Source organism: Theropithecus gelada, chromosome 9 (assembly GCF_003255815.1).
Source record: "Theropithecus gelada isolate Dixy chromosome 9, Tgel_1.0, whole genome shotgun sequence".
Taxonomy (NCBI): domain Eukaryota; kingdom Metazoa; phylum Chordata; class Mammalia; order Primates; family Cercopithecidae; genus Theropithecus; species Theropithecus gelada.
Genome location: NC_037677.1, coordinates 17,787,194 through 17,802,651, shown reverse-complemented (window position 1 = coordinate 17,802,651; position 15,458 = coordinate 17,787,194). Strand labels below are relative to the sequence as shown.

The 15,458-nt window shown below is 37.3% G+C and overlaps 1 protein-coding gene across 1 annotated transcript in view; it reads right to left on the bottom strand.

The window, feature by feature from the left end:
* The window catches only part of KIF5B (kinesin family member 5B), a 47,669-nt gene that overhangs the window by 7,518 nt on the left and 24,693 nt on the right, over nucleotides 1-15,458 (bottom strand). The window contains exons 13-24 of the mRNA XM_025396034.1: nucleotides 14,855-14,923; nucleotides 13,210-13,416; nucleotides 10,884-11,027; nucleotides 6,694-6,882; nucleotides 5,985-6,102; nucleotides 5,071-5,132; nucleotides 4,867-4,976; nucleotides 3,357-3,458; nucleotides 2,048-2,108; nucleotides 1,861-1,932; nucleotides 1,588-1,692; nucleotides 684-900 (exon numbers count right to left, since the gene is read on the bottom strand). Coding sequence (XP_025251819.1) covers nucleotides 684-900; nucleotides 1,588-1,692; nucleotides 1,861-1,932; nucleotides 2,048-2,108; nucleotides 3,357-3,458; nucleotides 4,867-4,976; nucleotides 5,071-5,132; nucleotides 5,985-6,102; nucleotides 6,694-6,882; nucleotides 10,884-11,027; nucleotides 13,210-13,416; nucleotides 14,855-14,923 — 1,456 coding nt within the window. The remainder of the gene's footprint in view (nucleotides 1-683; nucleotides 901-1,587; nucleotides 1,693-1,860; nucleotides 1,933-2,047; nucleotides 2,109-3,356; nucleotides 3,459-4,866; nucleotides 4,977-5,070; nucleotides 5,133-5,984; nucleotides 6,103-6,693; nucleotides 6,883-10,883; nucleotides 11,028-13,209; nucleotides 13,417-14,854; nucleotides 14,924-15,458) is intronic.

Here is a 15,458-nt window from a genome sequence, read left to right as displayed (position 1 = left end):
CACTCCAGCCTGAGCAACAAGAGTGAAACTGTCTCAAAAAACAAACTAAAAATAAAAAACAACAAAAAAACACTTCCTGCACCATTTTTTTTTTTTTTTTTGAGACGGAGTCTCGCTCGTCACCCAGGCCAGAGTGCAATGGTGCCATCTTGGCAACCTCCACTTCCTGGGTTCCAGCGATTCTCCTGCCTCAGCCTCCCAAGTTGCTGGGTTACAGGTGTTCACCACCATGCCTGGCTAATTTTTTTGTATTTAGTAGAGACAGGGTTTCATGATGTTAGTCAGGCTGGTCTCGAACTTCTGACCTCAGGTGACCCACCTGCCTTGGCCTCCCAAAGTGTTGGGATTACAGGCGTGAGCCACCGTGCTTGGCCACTAATGATCATTCTTAAACATTAAATCATTGCTGATGGCTTATTTTCTTGCAATTCTCTTGGCTTTAATAATACTGCTCTATATAGCTTCTCCATTCCATGACCATTCTTGCTTGCTTCTCTAGTTCTCATTTATCTTCTTGTTCTGCTAATGTGGTTATTCCTCTCTCCCAACAGTGCCACTCTTTGCTAAGTTAGAAAATAAAGACAGATGCACCATGACAACACATAAAATTCGGATTATGTTTTCAGCTAAACGCAAGCATTCAAATTGAGCAAGGTTTAAAGGTTTTAATGTGTTCTACTAACCAATCTGTGCAGAATGCCCTCTTCTGGCCATATTCTTTGACCTGACTGCTTCCTTTATGCGATCTACTTCTTGCTGATAACGTTTGCGATCACGAGATGCATTTTCTTTAGCTTCTTTCAGGGCTGATTCCAAAGCTTTCACTCTCTCAGCTGTAGCTCGAAGTCGCTTTTCCAACTTAGGAAGTTCGCAGCGGAGATCTGCATTATCACGTACCAACTAAACGTACACAAACAAAACAAGGATTCCAGATTTAACAGGATGATTTGAAAAAGTACGAGCATTTCATAATTGCTCTTTAGAAAAGAAGTAAAACTGCATTTTATATTGTTTCCCATTTATCTAATTTAGGCAGAAACACACAGGGAATACATCCATCTCTACAAATCATACACACATCTATTTATTGACAAAGGTATAGTTTCTTTTAAATTTTTAGGGGAAGAATTGTTCTCTCCCTCTACTAAGCAAAGACAATACAAGATAGTGCTATGTTTCTTCAGTAAGACAACTAATCTGGTGAAATGAAAACTGCTTCATTATATTTGACACACTGGGGTATTAGATATAAAAAGACCACTCTCCCCAAAAGACTTTGCAGTATTTTAACTGCAGTCTTGTGTAGTAGAGATTTCAAAATTACCATGAATAAATTATGAAAATCCAGTCTTAAAATCCTAAAGAGAAAATGAGAATACATGTTTTTACTGCCTCTTTTGGTAATAAGGTTGTTAAAAATACTAACTCCTCTAAAAGTTACTTGTGGTTTCTTTATATAATTTCTGATAAAATGGCTCAGCATATAAACATTCCTGAGGACTCTGAAAGATTGAAATACTCACTTGCCAATCCTCGATTTTTTATTTTTACTATCTTGCAGCTACCAGAAAATATACTCTTTAGTACCTGTTTGTGCACTTTAGTGAGCTGTTCAAGATTATTTTCAAGAAAGGAGATTTTTTGCTTCTGAGCAGCGCTGCCTCCGGTGTCATCAGAATCAATCTCGGCACTCTGAGAAAAGAGGTCAATAAGATTATGAAAATTTAAAAAATAAAAAAAATCTAAGCTTAACTATACAAAAATTGATATGACTGTAAAGTTATTTCACTTTCAATACAAAGAATTACCTAGAAGCAAGCACCATTTATGCAAACACCCACCTCAGCATAGTTACTTTACCTTTTTAACTCTGGTAGCCAGGTCCTGAACAAAGAGTTTGCGTAGGTTGTGTAAAGTCTGAAGTTCTTTTGCCTTGGATTAAGAACAGTGATATTTTTGGAGTTCAGACTTTAAATTTAGAATAATCATGGTAGAAAAAAACACACAAAATATTCCCAAATCCTATTTATTTTCATGTTTTTCTTACCACTGTCTCTTCCAAACCCTTCAAGTCTTGTCTTGCTTGTTCTCGTCTATCTTGCATAACCCTAACAGTAGAAGAACAAACATATATTTTCAAATTTTATTCTGTAAAACTGTACTTAGCATGAGAGTTGAATAAAATCTTTTGTATCTGAAAGGATAAATTCTTAAATAAATACAAGATGCCTATTTTAAACAATTTATCCATGCTGTCTTTTTTTTTTTTTTGGACACAGGGTTTCTGTCCCAAACACTGCTCACTGCAACCTCAACCTCCTGGGCTCAAGTGATCCTCCTCACCTGTCTCCCAAGTAGCTGGGACCATAGACATGTACAACCAGGCCTGTCTAAAAATTTTTTGTAGAGACAGGGTCTCACTATATTGCCCAGACTGATTCTCAAACACTGGGCTCAACTGATTCTCCTGCCTTGGCCTCCCAATGTGCTGAGATTATGGGTGTGAGCCACTGCACCTGGGCGATTTCAAAAAATTTTCACATGCCTTCTAAAACAAGTTTATTGTTATACATTCCATATATAGCAATGGAAGAGATGAAATAAAATGTGGCAGAATTCAAAGAACAAGGAATGGTTCTAATTTATATCTTAAAATATGCCACATATATTATACTGCTATTTATCCAAAATGATACTGATTGATTATAGATTATAAACTATCAAGTATTCTAAACAAAATCACAGCTGCAAGTTAGCAGAATCTTCATAAAATCCACTCTGAACTGGTCCTGATGTTCCAACTATCCTAATAATATCACAGTTCATTTGCAAATTGTCTCACAAACTCAAGGTATGTGAAAAATTATAATCATGAATTTTCCACCTAAGATTCTAGAAAACTGAGTTTTGAGAAAATAAGAAAAGATAAACTATGAAAACCTCTGTTCAAAATGGCAAGGCTAAAAACCACAATGCTCTTTTATGCAAAAGAAAATTTAACAAAAAGTCAGTTTTTGTGATAGATCTTAAAATCTGCTAAATTACTTAATATATTGTTTTAGGTTCATTTTTATGCTGGATCCTGAAGTAATATGGAGATAAAGAAACAGCAAGCAAATTGATAAACAGAAATCTAAATCTTAACCACAATGAAATATAAGACCTTGCTTTCACTAAAATACAAGTATATATTACAAGTATTTAGATATAAATCAAACCAACTCAGTAGATTTAAGAAAAAATCCTTTAGCCCATACAAAGTAAAATATGTATCCACTGGCTATATCCAAGGGTAATGCCTATAATTCTCTAATTTAGCTTTTATTTTTAAACTTTAATTAAAAACAATTACTCACGTAAGTTCGTGTAGTTTTCTGCTCTTTTCCTGATCTGTGGCTTTCAACTTCTCATGTTCTACTCTTAGACGTTCCTGCTCTAACATCATTTTCTGGTTTTGGCTGACAGAAGAAAAAAAAAATTAACACAGTATCAATATCATAGTTTTCTCAATGTCATCATTAAAATTTCCAAACTTTTAAATTCTATAATCTCATCAAGGACTTTTCTGTTATCCTATCCCCCATGGAGGAAAACAGGGAAGGGACCTGGCTACTTGCAGGCATACAAAATTTTTTGTATTTTGGTTTGAAATCATGATTTTGTTCTCCTCTGTCTTTCATCTTCCTGAATCCTTATGCCTACTTCCATCAGGTACTCATAGTAAGACCTATGCCCCAAACCTAATCATCATTTTGTTGTGTTACTCTCTTCTGGTCCCTACTCAAATTGTTGCAGACTCTGACTTCCACAAACTCTATGTATGTGCACATGGTTATGGAGGCAGGGAAACTGTCTTCTAGATAAACTAAGATGACAACTTAAACAAAACAAAACAAAACAAAAAACCTTTGAAAATCCATAGAATTTCCAGAAAAGTTTTTCCCAGTTAAGAATTTTGAGTCAGGGTCTCACTCTGTCACCCAGGCTGGAGTACAATCATAGCTTGCTTCAGCCTCAAAACTCCAACACTCCTCAAGTAATTCTTGTGCCACAGCCTCCTGGGTCACTGGGACTACAGGCATGTACCACCATGCTCAGCTAATTTAAAACATTGTTTTGTGTAGAGGCGGAGTCTCACTAACATGTTGCCCAGGCTGGTCTTGATGAACTCCTGGCCTCTAGTGATCCTCCTGTCCCGGCCTCCCAAACCACTGGGGTCACAGGCCATCAGCCACTGCACGCAGCCAAGAATTTTTTTAAAAAAGGAAATTAGGCCAGGCGCGGTGGCTCAAGCCTCTAATCCCAGCATTTTGGGAGGCCGAGACGGGCGGATCACGAGGTCAGGAGATCGAGACCATCCTGGCTAACATGGTGAAACCCCGTCTCTACTAAAAAATACAAAAAACTAGCCGGGCGAGGTGGCGGGCACCTGTAGTCCCAGCTACTCGGGAGGCTGAGGCAGGAGAATGGCGTAAACCCGGGAGGCGGAGCTTGCAGTAAGCTGAGATCCAGCCACTGCACTCCAGCCTGGGCGACACAGCGAGACTCCGTCTCAAAAAAAAAAAAAAAGGGAAATTAAATAAAGGATTTGGAGGAGACTGTGGTATCTATTTGCAATAATGGACTTAGGTTGGGGATATTTTTTCTTCCTTTTTACTGAATAATTTAGAACAAAAGATCTAAAAAAAAAAAATTTCAAAAATTTCACCTGGAATTTAGAAGTTTTACTCATAAATGAGAAAATTCTTTATTTTCCAAGATAAAAATGTAATTTTGATGAAAACTGCAGGTTTCTAATAAGAATATACTGTGTCCATCAGTAACTGCTTCTTTCCTCCTGTCTAACTAGAGAAGTATAATACTTACTCTTGAAGATCAGTAATAAGTTTTTCTTTTGCTTCTACTTCATCTCTCAAACTACTGATCTGTTTTTGATGAGTTTCTCTGTGGCTTTGGATCTGCTGTTCAACAGCTTGCTAAAATTTTGAGGGGCAAAAGGATGTTAAAGTCAGACTAATCAAAATTAATACTGATGAATTAAAGTCATTAGATACGTGACATCAAACTTGCCTTAACTTCATTTGCAGTCTGAACCTTATTTAAGTGCTCCTTTTCCATTTCATGGACTTTCTCTGTTTGAATAGAGAGAAAATAGAAGAGTGAAATAAGCCTTTAAGGTTCCTCATATAAACCAAGGAGCAAATGGATTTTACAATAAGCATTTTCCTTAGCAATATGCGACTTCAAATTACCCAAATGTCACCTGCTCTCCCAGTTCAATGACATGTAGACTAGTATACAAGTCATATCCATTGTGTTGGTATTATGTATTCCTTTGTTTATTCTTTTTTTTTTTGCCTAATCCAGAACAGTTAAGGGAATGGTAAAGAAATGAGGTAACTCCTAAGTCCCCTATGTTAAGACACAGACACAGACACACACACACGCCCCCCTCCCCTTCATAACTGTGGGAAATCCCCAGATTGGCTATTTCCATATTCAAACAAAATCTTAAAAAAAAAAAAAAAAAAATTTCGCCAGGCACAGTGGCTCATGCCTGTAATCCCAGCACTTTGGGAGGCCGAGGCGGGTGGATCACGAGGTCAGGAGATCGAGACCATGCTGGCTAACACGGTGAAGCCCCGTCTCTACTAAAAATACAAAAAATTAGCTGGGCATGGTGGCATGTGCCTGTGGTCCCAGCTACTAGGGAGGCTGTGGCAGGAGAATCGCTTGAACCCAGGAGGTGGAGGCTACAGTGAGTCAAGATAGCGCCACTGCACTCCAGCCTGGGTGACACAGCAAAGACTCCGTCTCAAAACAGCAAAAAAAAATATGTTTCAAAGCAACATTAATATGTATGATTTGTTTAGCATTCCAAGTCAGTAATATCCCTACTATTCTGTCAGTGTGAATATTAAGTTTACTACAATTATACTAAAATAAGAACATAGATGTAACTCATAAACAGTTGGGAGCTATACCTTGTGCTCGAAGCTGGACTAGTTCTTCACTGAGGGAATCGACAGATTCCTCCAGCTGTCTTTTCTTTTGTTCCACATTTTGAAGGTATTCAGTCAATGACTTAATTTTGGCTTCATGCTTTTGGAAAAAATATACTGGTATGAAGTGGAAAACATATCTCATGCATACACTTTAAAGAATATTTGACAGTAAACATTTTATTATCTATATATGATAAACTTGGGAATATTTAAACCTAAAATGTTCAGGAGCCAATTTTGAAATGTTAAAGAATTTAATCAATTAATTAAATGGTCATCATAACTTGCAAACTAAGACACTGAAGACTCAAATATGAAATACTAATTTTAAAGATACCGCCATCTAACGTTATCATCTTCCCTGTTTGTGAAATTCCGATTGTGGTGAATGGCCCCATTCATTCAGTTGCCAAGCCAGGAAACTGGTTCCCTGCAGTTTTGCCCACCCTGGAATTCTGGAGTCTTTAACAAGTTACTACCAGTCACATCTTTCTGGTAAATTTCTATACATAACCCACATTTATACTAGGCAAATATACCTCAGTTAAATCATTCAAATTTACTGCAGCTAGACTAGGAAAAAAACAACTAAATTTCACCTAGAGACACACATTTTTCTGAAAACTTGTACAATAAATACAATTTCTATGTGGCTGTTTCAAAAAATAAATTTTGTTCTGTAACGTACTTGAGAGATACGAAGCTGACATGCTGCTAACTCCTTTTCATTTTCTTCCATTTTTTTGTTGCTCTCAGTTTGTGTGCTTTCTAATTGCTTGCAACGTTTCACCATGGTTTTTACTTCTGACTTCATTTTGCTAATGTAGAGTCTTGCAACAGTGAACTCTTCATCTATCATGCCAGTTCCCTCGGGCTGCTGTGAGGGAAAAGTAAAATAAAAAATTAAAGCCAAAAAAATGTTCAATGTGTGTTTTCCCAATTAGGCTGTAAAATCTTTTTATAAAATATATTTTAGTATTACTCAATATTCATACAAAGTCTGGATCTTATTTTTTTCTTTTATTACTGTTTTCAATGAAAGGTAAATAAACACAGCTTACTTTTTGCTTTCCTTACTTTTTTTTTAAACTGAAAATAATGTTAATACATGCCAACAAGAAAAATAAATAAATGTAAACCTAAGGAAAATACAAAAATATAACCAAACTAATAAATTCTGCCTCTTTCAATTTTTTAATTTCCTCTTCACAGGACCTCTTCAGGAAATTCACTGTTAATCATGTACATGTTCAGCTTAAAATTTAACAAGAGGATATTTAGGTGGTGGGGAAAGGATGACCTTTAAGCTCAACCAAAAGGAACTGTGGTCACTGTATATTCCTTAACTTTCAGAAAGAAATAAAACTGTCTTTGCAGATGGTATGATTGATAAAGTTTACATGTACAGTCAAAGACCCTGAATAGCTAACACAATACTAAGGAAGAACAAAGTCACAGGACTTGACACTATGCAACTTACTGTAAAGCTATAATAATCACAACAGTAGAGTGCTGGCAAAAGAACAGATAAATAGGTTAACAGAACAGAATGAAGAGCCCAGGAATAAAACCACAAAATACAGTCAACTGATCTCTGACAAAGGTGCAAAGGCAATTTGATGGAGAGGATAGTCTCTTCAACTGGACATCCAGATGTAAAACAATGAATCCTGGGTACAGACCTTACCCTTTCAGAAAAATTAACTACAAATGGATCACAGACCTAAACGTAAATGCAAAACTAAAAGAAAACTTTAACATAAGAGAAAATCTAGGTGATATTGGGTTTGGCGATAAGTTTTTAAATACAATACCAAAACCACAATCTATTAATGAAAAACTTGGTAAGTTGTACCTCATCAAAATTAAACATTTTTAGTCTGCAAAAGATGACAATTAATAGAGTAAAAAAAGCCACAAACTGCGAAATAATGCAAAGCACTATCTGATAAAAGACTTATATCCAAAACATATGAAGAACTCTTAAAACTCAACAATAGGAGGCCAGGTAAGGTGGCTCACACCTGTAATCCCAGTACTTTGGGAGGCTGAGGCGGGCGGATCACCTGAGGTCAGGAGTTCAAGACCAGCCTGGTCAATATGGTGAAACCCCGTTGCTACTAAAAATACAAAAACTTAGCCAGGCGTGGGAGTGGGAGCCTGTAGTCCCAGCTACTCGGGAGGCTGAGGCAGGATAATCGCTTGAACCCAGGAAGAGGAGGTTGCGGTGCCACTGCACTCCAATCTAGGCGACAGAGCAAGACTCCATCTCAAAACAAACAAAAACAAAACAAAACAAAACTCAGCAATAGGGCCAGACACAATGGCTCATGCCTGTAGTTTCAGCACTTTGGGAGGCTGAGGCGGGCAGATCACCTGCAGTCAGGAGTTCGAAACCAGGCTGGCCAATATGGTGAAATCCCATCTCTACTAAAAATACAAAAATTAGCCAGGTGTGGTGGTGCACGCCTGTAGTCCCAGCTATTTAGGAGGCTGAGGCAGAAGAATCACTTGAACCCAGGAGGCGGAGGTTGTGGTGAGCCGAAATCGCGCCACTGTACTCCAGCCTGAGTAGAGACTCCATCTCAAAAAAAAAAAAAAGTAGCACTCTAACAGACTTATATATGACGAGAGGAAAAGAATTACTTGTTAATGACAAAAATACTGAGGATCCTTTTTTTTTTTTTTTTTTTTAAAAATCAGAATAGCTATTTCCAAAATGCTATGGTATAGTGGGAAATAAAAAAAAAATCTATGGCCGTGCATGGTGGCTCACGTCTGTAATCCCAGCACTTTGGCAGGCCGAGGCGGGTGGATCATGAGATCAGGAGATCAAGACCATCCTGGCTAACATGGTGAAACCCCGTCTCTACTAAAAATACAAAGAATTAGTGAGGCGTGGTGGCACGCGCCTGTAATCCTAGCGACTCGAGAGGCTGAGGCAGGAAAACTGCTTGAACCTGGGAGGTGGAGGATGCAGTGAGCCAAGTACCACTGCACTCCAGCTTGGGCGACAAAGCAAAATTCCGTCTCAAAAAAAAAAAAAAAAAAAAAAAAAAAAAATTCTAGTGGTCAGGGAACCTGGATTTCATCCATCTGCCACTAAACATAAGCCATTTCCACTCTCTCTTGACACTTTTTGACTTAAATCATAATTATTTGAACATAAAATGTAAGATTTTTCTGAAAAGTTGCAAACCTACAAAGCAAATTTTGAACATCATCTCTCTGGTGTTCTGCGATATAAAATAAATGTACTTTTCCATCGTAGAGATTTCTCTCCATCTCACATCATTACTCTACATCTCACATTACTTCACCATAAACAGGACAGGGCAGAAATGTTTAGACTGATGGTGAAAAGAAAGCAAGTCAAGTGGCCCGAAAGTGAGTACACTGAATAACATATGAAGAGTCATGAGAATCCTTGCCTCCATCAACAAACAGCAACTTTTATTTTGATTTTAGTTTATTCTTTTTCTATTTTTTAAAATACTTTTTCTTCATTTTTAAACTGAAGAATCAGTTAACAGCAAACAGCAACATCAAACAATACAACAGACGGAAATGTGTACTCCATATTGTCAAAACTTTTATTTCAGTTCCAACTCTGGTTAACAGACTGGGCTTTTTAGAAGGCTCTCAATATAAACCCAAGTGTATGTTCTCTTTGTTATTGTAATTAGGCTTTAATCAAAAAGGTAAAGTCTAAACAGCTACTGCAACGTACAAATTTTTCATGTTATATGCATGGTTTTTCAGTTAAGAGTCTTAGTTTGATTCTTTGGTCTTAGTTTTTACCAAGTCACATGCCTGATGCTAACAACCAGTATTAGTATTCTTAAAAAGATTAGGACAAAGAGATATAAAGAAAATATGGCAATATTTTGAAAACTGAAAACTCTGGAGCTCATTACATTATTCTCTCTACTATTATATGTTTGCAATTTTTCACACTAAAATAAAAAAGAATTAAGAAAGTGGTGCTCATCTTTTACTTTTCTTTAAATATTTAAAGCAACCACAAGCCCATTCATTATAAATGTATTCCCTGAGCTAATTTTTTTTTTTTTTTTTTTTTTTTGAGATAGGGTCTCACTCTTGCTCAGGCTGGAGTGCCATGGCACAAACATGGTTCACAGCATCCTTAACCTTCTGCCTCAGTCTCTTAAATACCTTGGACTACAGGTACGTATCACCATGCCCACATGCTCGGCTAATTTTTAAGTTTTTTGTAGGGACAGGGTCTCGCCATGTTGCCCAGGCTGGTCTCGAACTCCTGGGCTCAAGTTATCCTCCTGCCTTGGCCTCCCAAAGTGCTGGGATTACAGGCTTGAGCCACTATGTCTGGTCCCTGAACTTATCTTAATTGTTGTTCCAATCATTTCACTTATGGAAATTTACTAACGTAATTTCTAAGTGCTAAATCTTTTTTTTTTTTCTGGAGACAGCATCTTGTTCTGTTGCACACGCTGGAGTGCAGTCGTGCGATTGCAGCTCACTGCAGCCTTGACCTCCCAGGCTCAAGCAATCCTCCCACTCCAGTAGCTGGGACTATAGGGACACACCACCATGCCAGGCTCATTTTTGTATTTTTTGTAGAGACAGGGTTTTGCCACATTGCCCAGGTTGGGGAAAATGTTATAGTAAAGAATCAAACATGAGGTCCAATAAATGCCACCTACTGAATTTATCTATTTGGGCGCCCTTATTCTCTTGCTCCCTCCTGATCTATTTAACATGCAGTTAATAGCACCTACTACACATGACTGATTGTGAGGATGAGATCATGAATACGAAAAGAACTTCGTATTAGTAGTAAACAAAAGTACAAGTGTATACAGAAAATTGTCCTTAATATTTAGTTATTATATTTACCTTTACATCATTATTTCCCACAGCAATTCCTATTTCTGCAAGGTCTTTTAGTAAAGATGCCATCATCTCAGCTGCTCGTTTTTTCTGGTGGTTGGTCATTTCCTTAAGTTTCTGGAGCTCAGCATCTATACTCGCTAAAGTTGCCTAAGAGAACCCAAAACAAAAAGTATAGTTAAATCTACATGAAAACTCAAATCAAATACTCACAGATGTTTCAAGTTTTACACATGGTTTTACAAAACCATGCCTTTTCTGCTTTCATTTTCTTGAACCATCTACCAAGTTTTGGGCTCCCAGCTCAAACTTAAAAAATATTTTAGACCTAATAGGCTATGGTAAAAGTAGCCACATTGTTTTCCATTAAGAGCAGGCAGTTTGTGTTGTTATTTCACTAAATTCCTGAGATTGAATAATATTTTCTGTCTAAAAAAATAGGAAGCCTCAAATTTAACTAGATTTGATTATCATCTATTACTATATTATGTCTTATCTTTAGAAAGTGAGTCAGCAAATTAACGTTACAATGACACTGTTTTCTAGATGGTTAGTATGCTTTCTTCATCTACTTTCTATATACTTATTCACTGGAAAGAATCCATGTGACAATACTATGATACAAGCAATTATCCAGGAGATCATGATAAAGTAATATTATCTGTTTAATGACTATAATTATAAATCTCAAATCATAGCTTGCTTACCAGCTACAAAATCACCAAATTTTGAAAAGTCCAACCCAGTTTGGCCCACTTTAAAATAACTCATATCGCAGATTAGATACAAGGTAAGCATCCCCAATCCGAAGTGCTCCAAAATCTGGGACTTTTTGAGTGCTTACATGATGCTCAAAGAAAATGCTCACTGAAGCATTTGGACTTACCAATTAGAAATGCTCAACTGGTAAGTATAATGCAAACATTCCAAAATCTGAAAAGCGTGGGGCTTATTTTTAATGCCTGTACTGTACTGTATTTTTAATGCCATTTATTGACTTTTCATCAATATCTTTTAGGAAAGATGCCATCATTCCAACTGCTTAATTCTTATGGTAGTTGATCATTTCCTTAAGTTTCTGAGTATCAGTAGAGTGTGTATCCACCCAGGTTAATCTACAATATGATACCAATTATCTTGCAAGTCGTATAATATAGCATGCTTCTACCATAATTGTTTAAATTACCGTTTTCTCTAACAACTAAACAGTAACACTGTCTAAGCACATAAATAGATGCTAAACACTAGGCATTTCTAACTCCTATTATCAAGGTAATGCTGATAGATTTCAGCTCCACAAGTGAAACATATATATAGCTGTCTTAAGACCAAAATCAGTGGCCAAGGACCACCTTTCAGAGTTGTAAGAAACTCCTGTTATTCTTTCATACAACAATTAGCTTTGTTAATAATGCAACTCAGTAAGAGTTAGTTATAATGGTGTCTTGGATCTCTACAGTACTCAATGTTAACTTCAAGCTAAATGTAACTCTGTAGATTAAAAAGAGAAAAGGAACTCATAGGGGTGCAGGAAACCTTTTAAAAGTGTTATTTTGTACTGTTGACTGCTTTCTTCTAGACAAGTTAATGTGAGTGGGGAAATAAAGGGTGGACACGGGTCCTGAGTGCAACTCTAGATGCTGATTTCTAAACAAGAAGCTAGCATTAACCACAACAGAATCACAAAATAGCTCCTTCATGATGTTGAAACAATCACAGATATTATTTCTGCCATCACTGTTGGAGGTTGGCAATGTCTCTCCTGTATCAATTTTTAGCAAGTAAAAATCTCCATCTATTGGGGAACCACAACTACACTGTGCTAAGAAGGCACTGCTCCAGGTAGTGGAAATATAACAGTAAATAAAACATAAATCGTATTAAGTTACATATCCTCACATCTATTCCAAATAATTCACATAGTTGATTAAATAGCATTTTAATTTGTATTGCATATTTAATTTATTGTTTGAACAATCATCTAGTAGCTTTACTTGGCAACTAGGAGCTTTAAATTATTTTTCCTTTAACATTAGTAATAACATTAGGTTCCACATGCTATATACTGAATTAAAAAAATTAAACATTAGGAGTAGCAAACATCCTTTAAAATAACATTTAAATTAGATATTAACAGACCTTAGGAACTAAGATAACTGTCTTCCTCCACCTCTAAGGCTTCATATACAGAAAGAATAGAAGTTGAAACCCGAGTCCTTGAAAATTGATGCTATCGATATTTGACTTACATAGAAATAAGTTACTTAAGTAGTTTTTAGGTTAAGAATACTTGTACTAAAGCATTAAAAAAGAAAATAAAGCTATATCCTACCGATTTCTGATTCAGTTCATCACTAAGCAATTCATATTCCTTAGTTTTGTCTTCAACTTCCTGAGACTTCTGATCATAATTGACAGCAAGTTCTTCTAGGGCCTGTAAAACTTCTTTCACTTCTTCTTTAGAGGCATCATTTTCCGCTTGAAGGCGATTCAGCTCAGCTTGCATATTATCTTGATCCCTTCTGGTAGATGCCAAAAGCTACAGGACAGAAAATAATTTATTTTCCCCAAAAGTATGCAGGTTTTAAAAAACACCCATGAAGCTTCACCATTTGCCAAGAACAAACGGAGTGAAATATGGATGGTATTCAGTGTGGCAACATTCATTCATTAAACAGGTTTACTAAATGTCAACTATGTGCAAGCACTGTGCTGGATGCTGCAAGGCAGAAAGAAAATCAAAGACTGTATGTTTAAGGAACACAGTAGAAGAGAGGATAGGTACATGAATAAGTGCAATACAAGATAGAAGGTAAGAACCGTAAGAGAGGGACAGGACAGATAAAGTGCTTAGTAATACAGGAAAGGGTATTCATGGAGAAGCTGGCTATGAGAGATCGACTGCAGTCACACGCAAATTAATGTAATAAAGGAAAACAGCATTCTACAAGAGTTGCTTAAAAATTTAGATTTGGGCCAGGCGGGGTGGCTCCCGCCTATAATCCCAGCATGTTGGGAGGCCCAGGCGGGCAGATCACGAGGTCAGGAGTTTGAGACCAGCCTGGCCAACATGGTGAAACCCCGTCTCTACTAAAAATACAAAAATATTAGCCAGGCGTGCTGGCGGGCACCTGTAATCCCAGCTACTCGGGAGGCTGAGGCAGGAGAATCACTTGAACCCGGGAGGCGGAGGTTGCAGCGAGCCGAGATCACGCCACTGCACTCCAGCCTGGGGGACAAGAGTGAGACTTCGTATCAAAAACAAAAACAAAAACAAAAACAAAACCTGGTATCAGCACAAAATCTTAACTGCAAGGACACCAAGAGACTGATTAGGAGAACACCACAATCATCCACATTAGTGGTTCTCCTGTAGGGATACCTGGAAATCTGTGGGAGTGTTAATAATAGGGTAGAATACTAATGGCATTTAGGAGTAGGGACCAGGAATGCTTAATGTCCTATAATGCAAAGGACAGAAAAACATAAATTATCCAATGCAAAATGTCAATAGTGCCCCTTTGAGGAATAATGCACTTATAGTTGAAATACAAAATGCTATAGTTGAAAGATGATCTGACCAGGATTAAGTTCACCGACGGAGAGTATCTCCTTCTTACTGAAGCAGTCTTTGTCTTCACCCTACACACCACTCCCACAAAAAAATTTTAAAGGACTGCTTTTCAATTATCCTCTTGCTCTGCTAGGTGAGAAGGTAAAATGAGAATCCAAAGTAGGTGACAAGAAGAGAAAAGTCAAGAACCAGGATGAAAAAAACGATGGCAGAAATGAACAACAGATTTTATGTGGGTAGATACGATGAACGAGTAAAAACTCATTTTATCCATGTGACATTCTTATTCCCACAAAGAGAGTCATACCCAAAATTATACAACTACTAAAGACAAAGTCAATGGGATTCAGAAACCAAAACTATAAAGCTTTTCTGGAAGCAATATAAAAGGTACTCAACTCACCTCTTCCTGATCCAACATTTGCGTCTTCAGTTTCTCTACCAGTTGACTCTGCTGGTTAATTTCTTCATCCTAGAATTTGAAGTATCCAGTTAACCAAGTAGTTAACAACCTGGTTCTAGTTGTTTCCCAATACAGGTTATAAGATTACTACTCCCCCACAAATATTCAAAACAATTTCTCCAAATTCAACATTGCTTATTTTAATGTCTTTTAAGAAAATGGCAAAACAAAAGGAATTTCTTTCAATTATCAATACTTATAATGGTCATGTACTTCGAATCTGCCATCTCTGCTTAAAACACATTAAAAATATCAGCTTAAGAAAATATTTTCAGCCGGGCATGGTGGCTCACGCCTGTAATCCCAGCACTTTGGGAGGCTGAGGCAGATGGATCACCTGAGGTCAGAAGTTCAAGACCAGCCTGGTGAACACAGTGAAACCCTGTCTCTACTAAATACACAAAAATTAGCTGGGCGTGGTGGCGGGCGCCTGTAATCCCAGCTACTCAGGAGACTGAGGCAGGAGAATGGCGTGAACCCGGGAGGCGGAGCTTGCAGTGAGCTGAGATTGTACCACTGCACTCCAGCCTGGGCAACAGCGCGA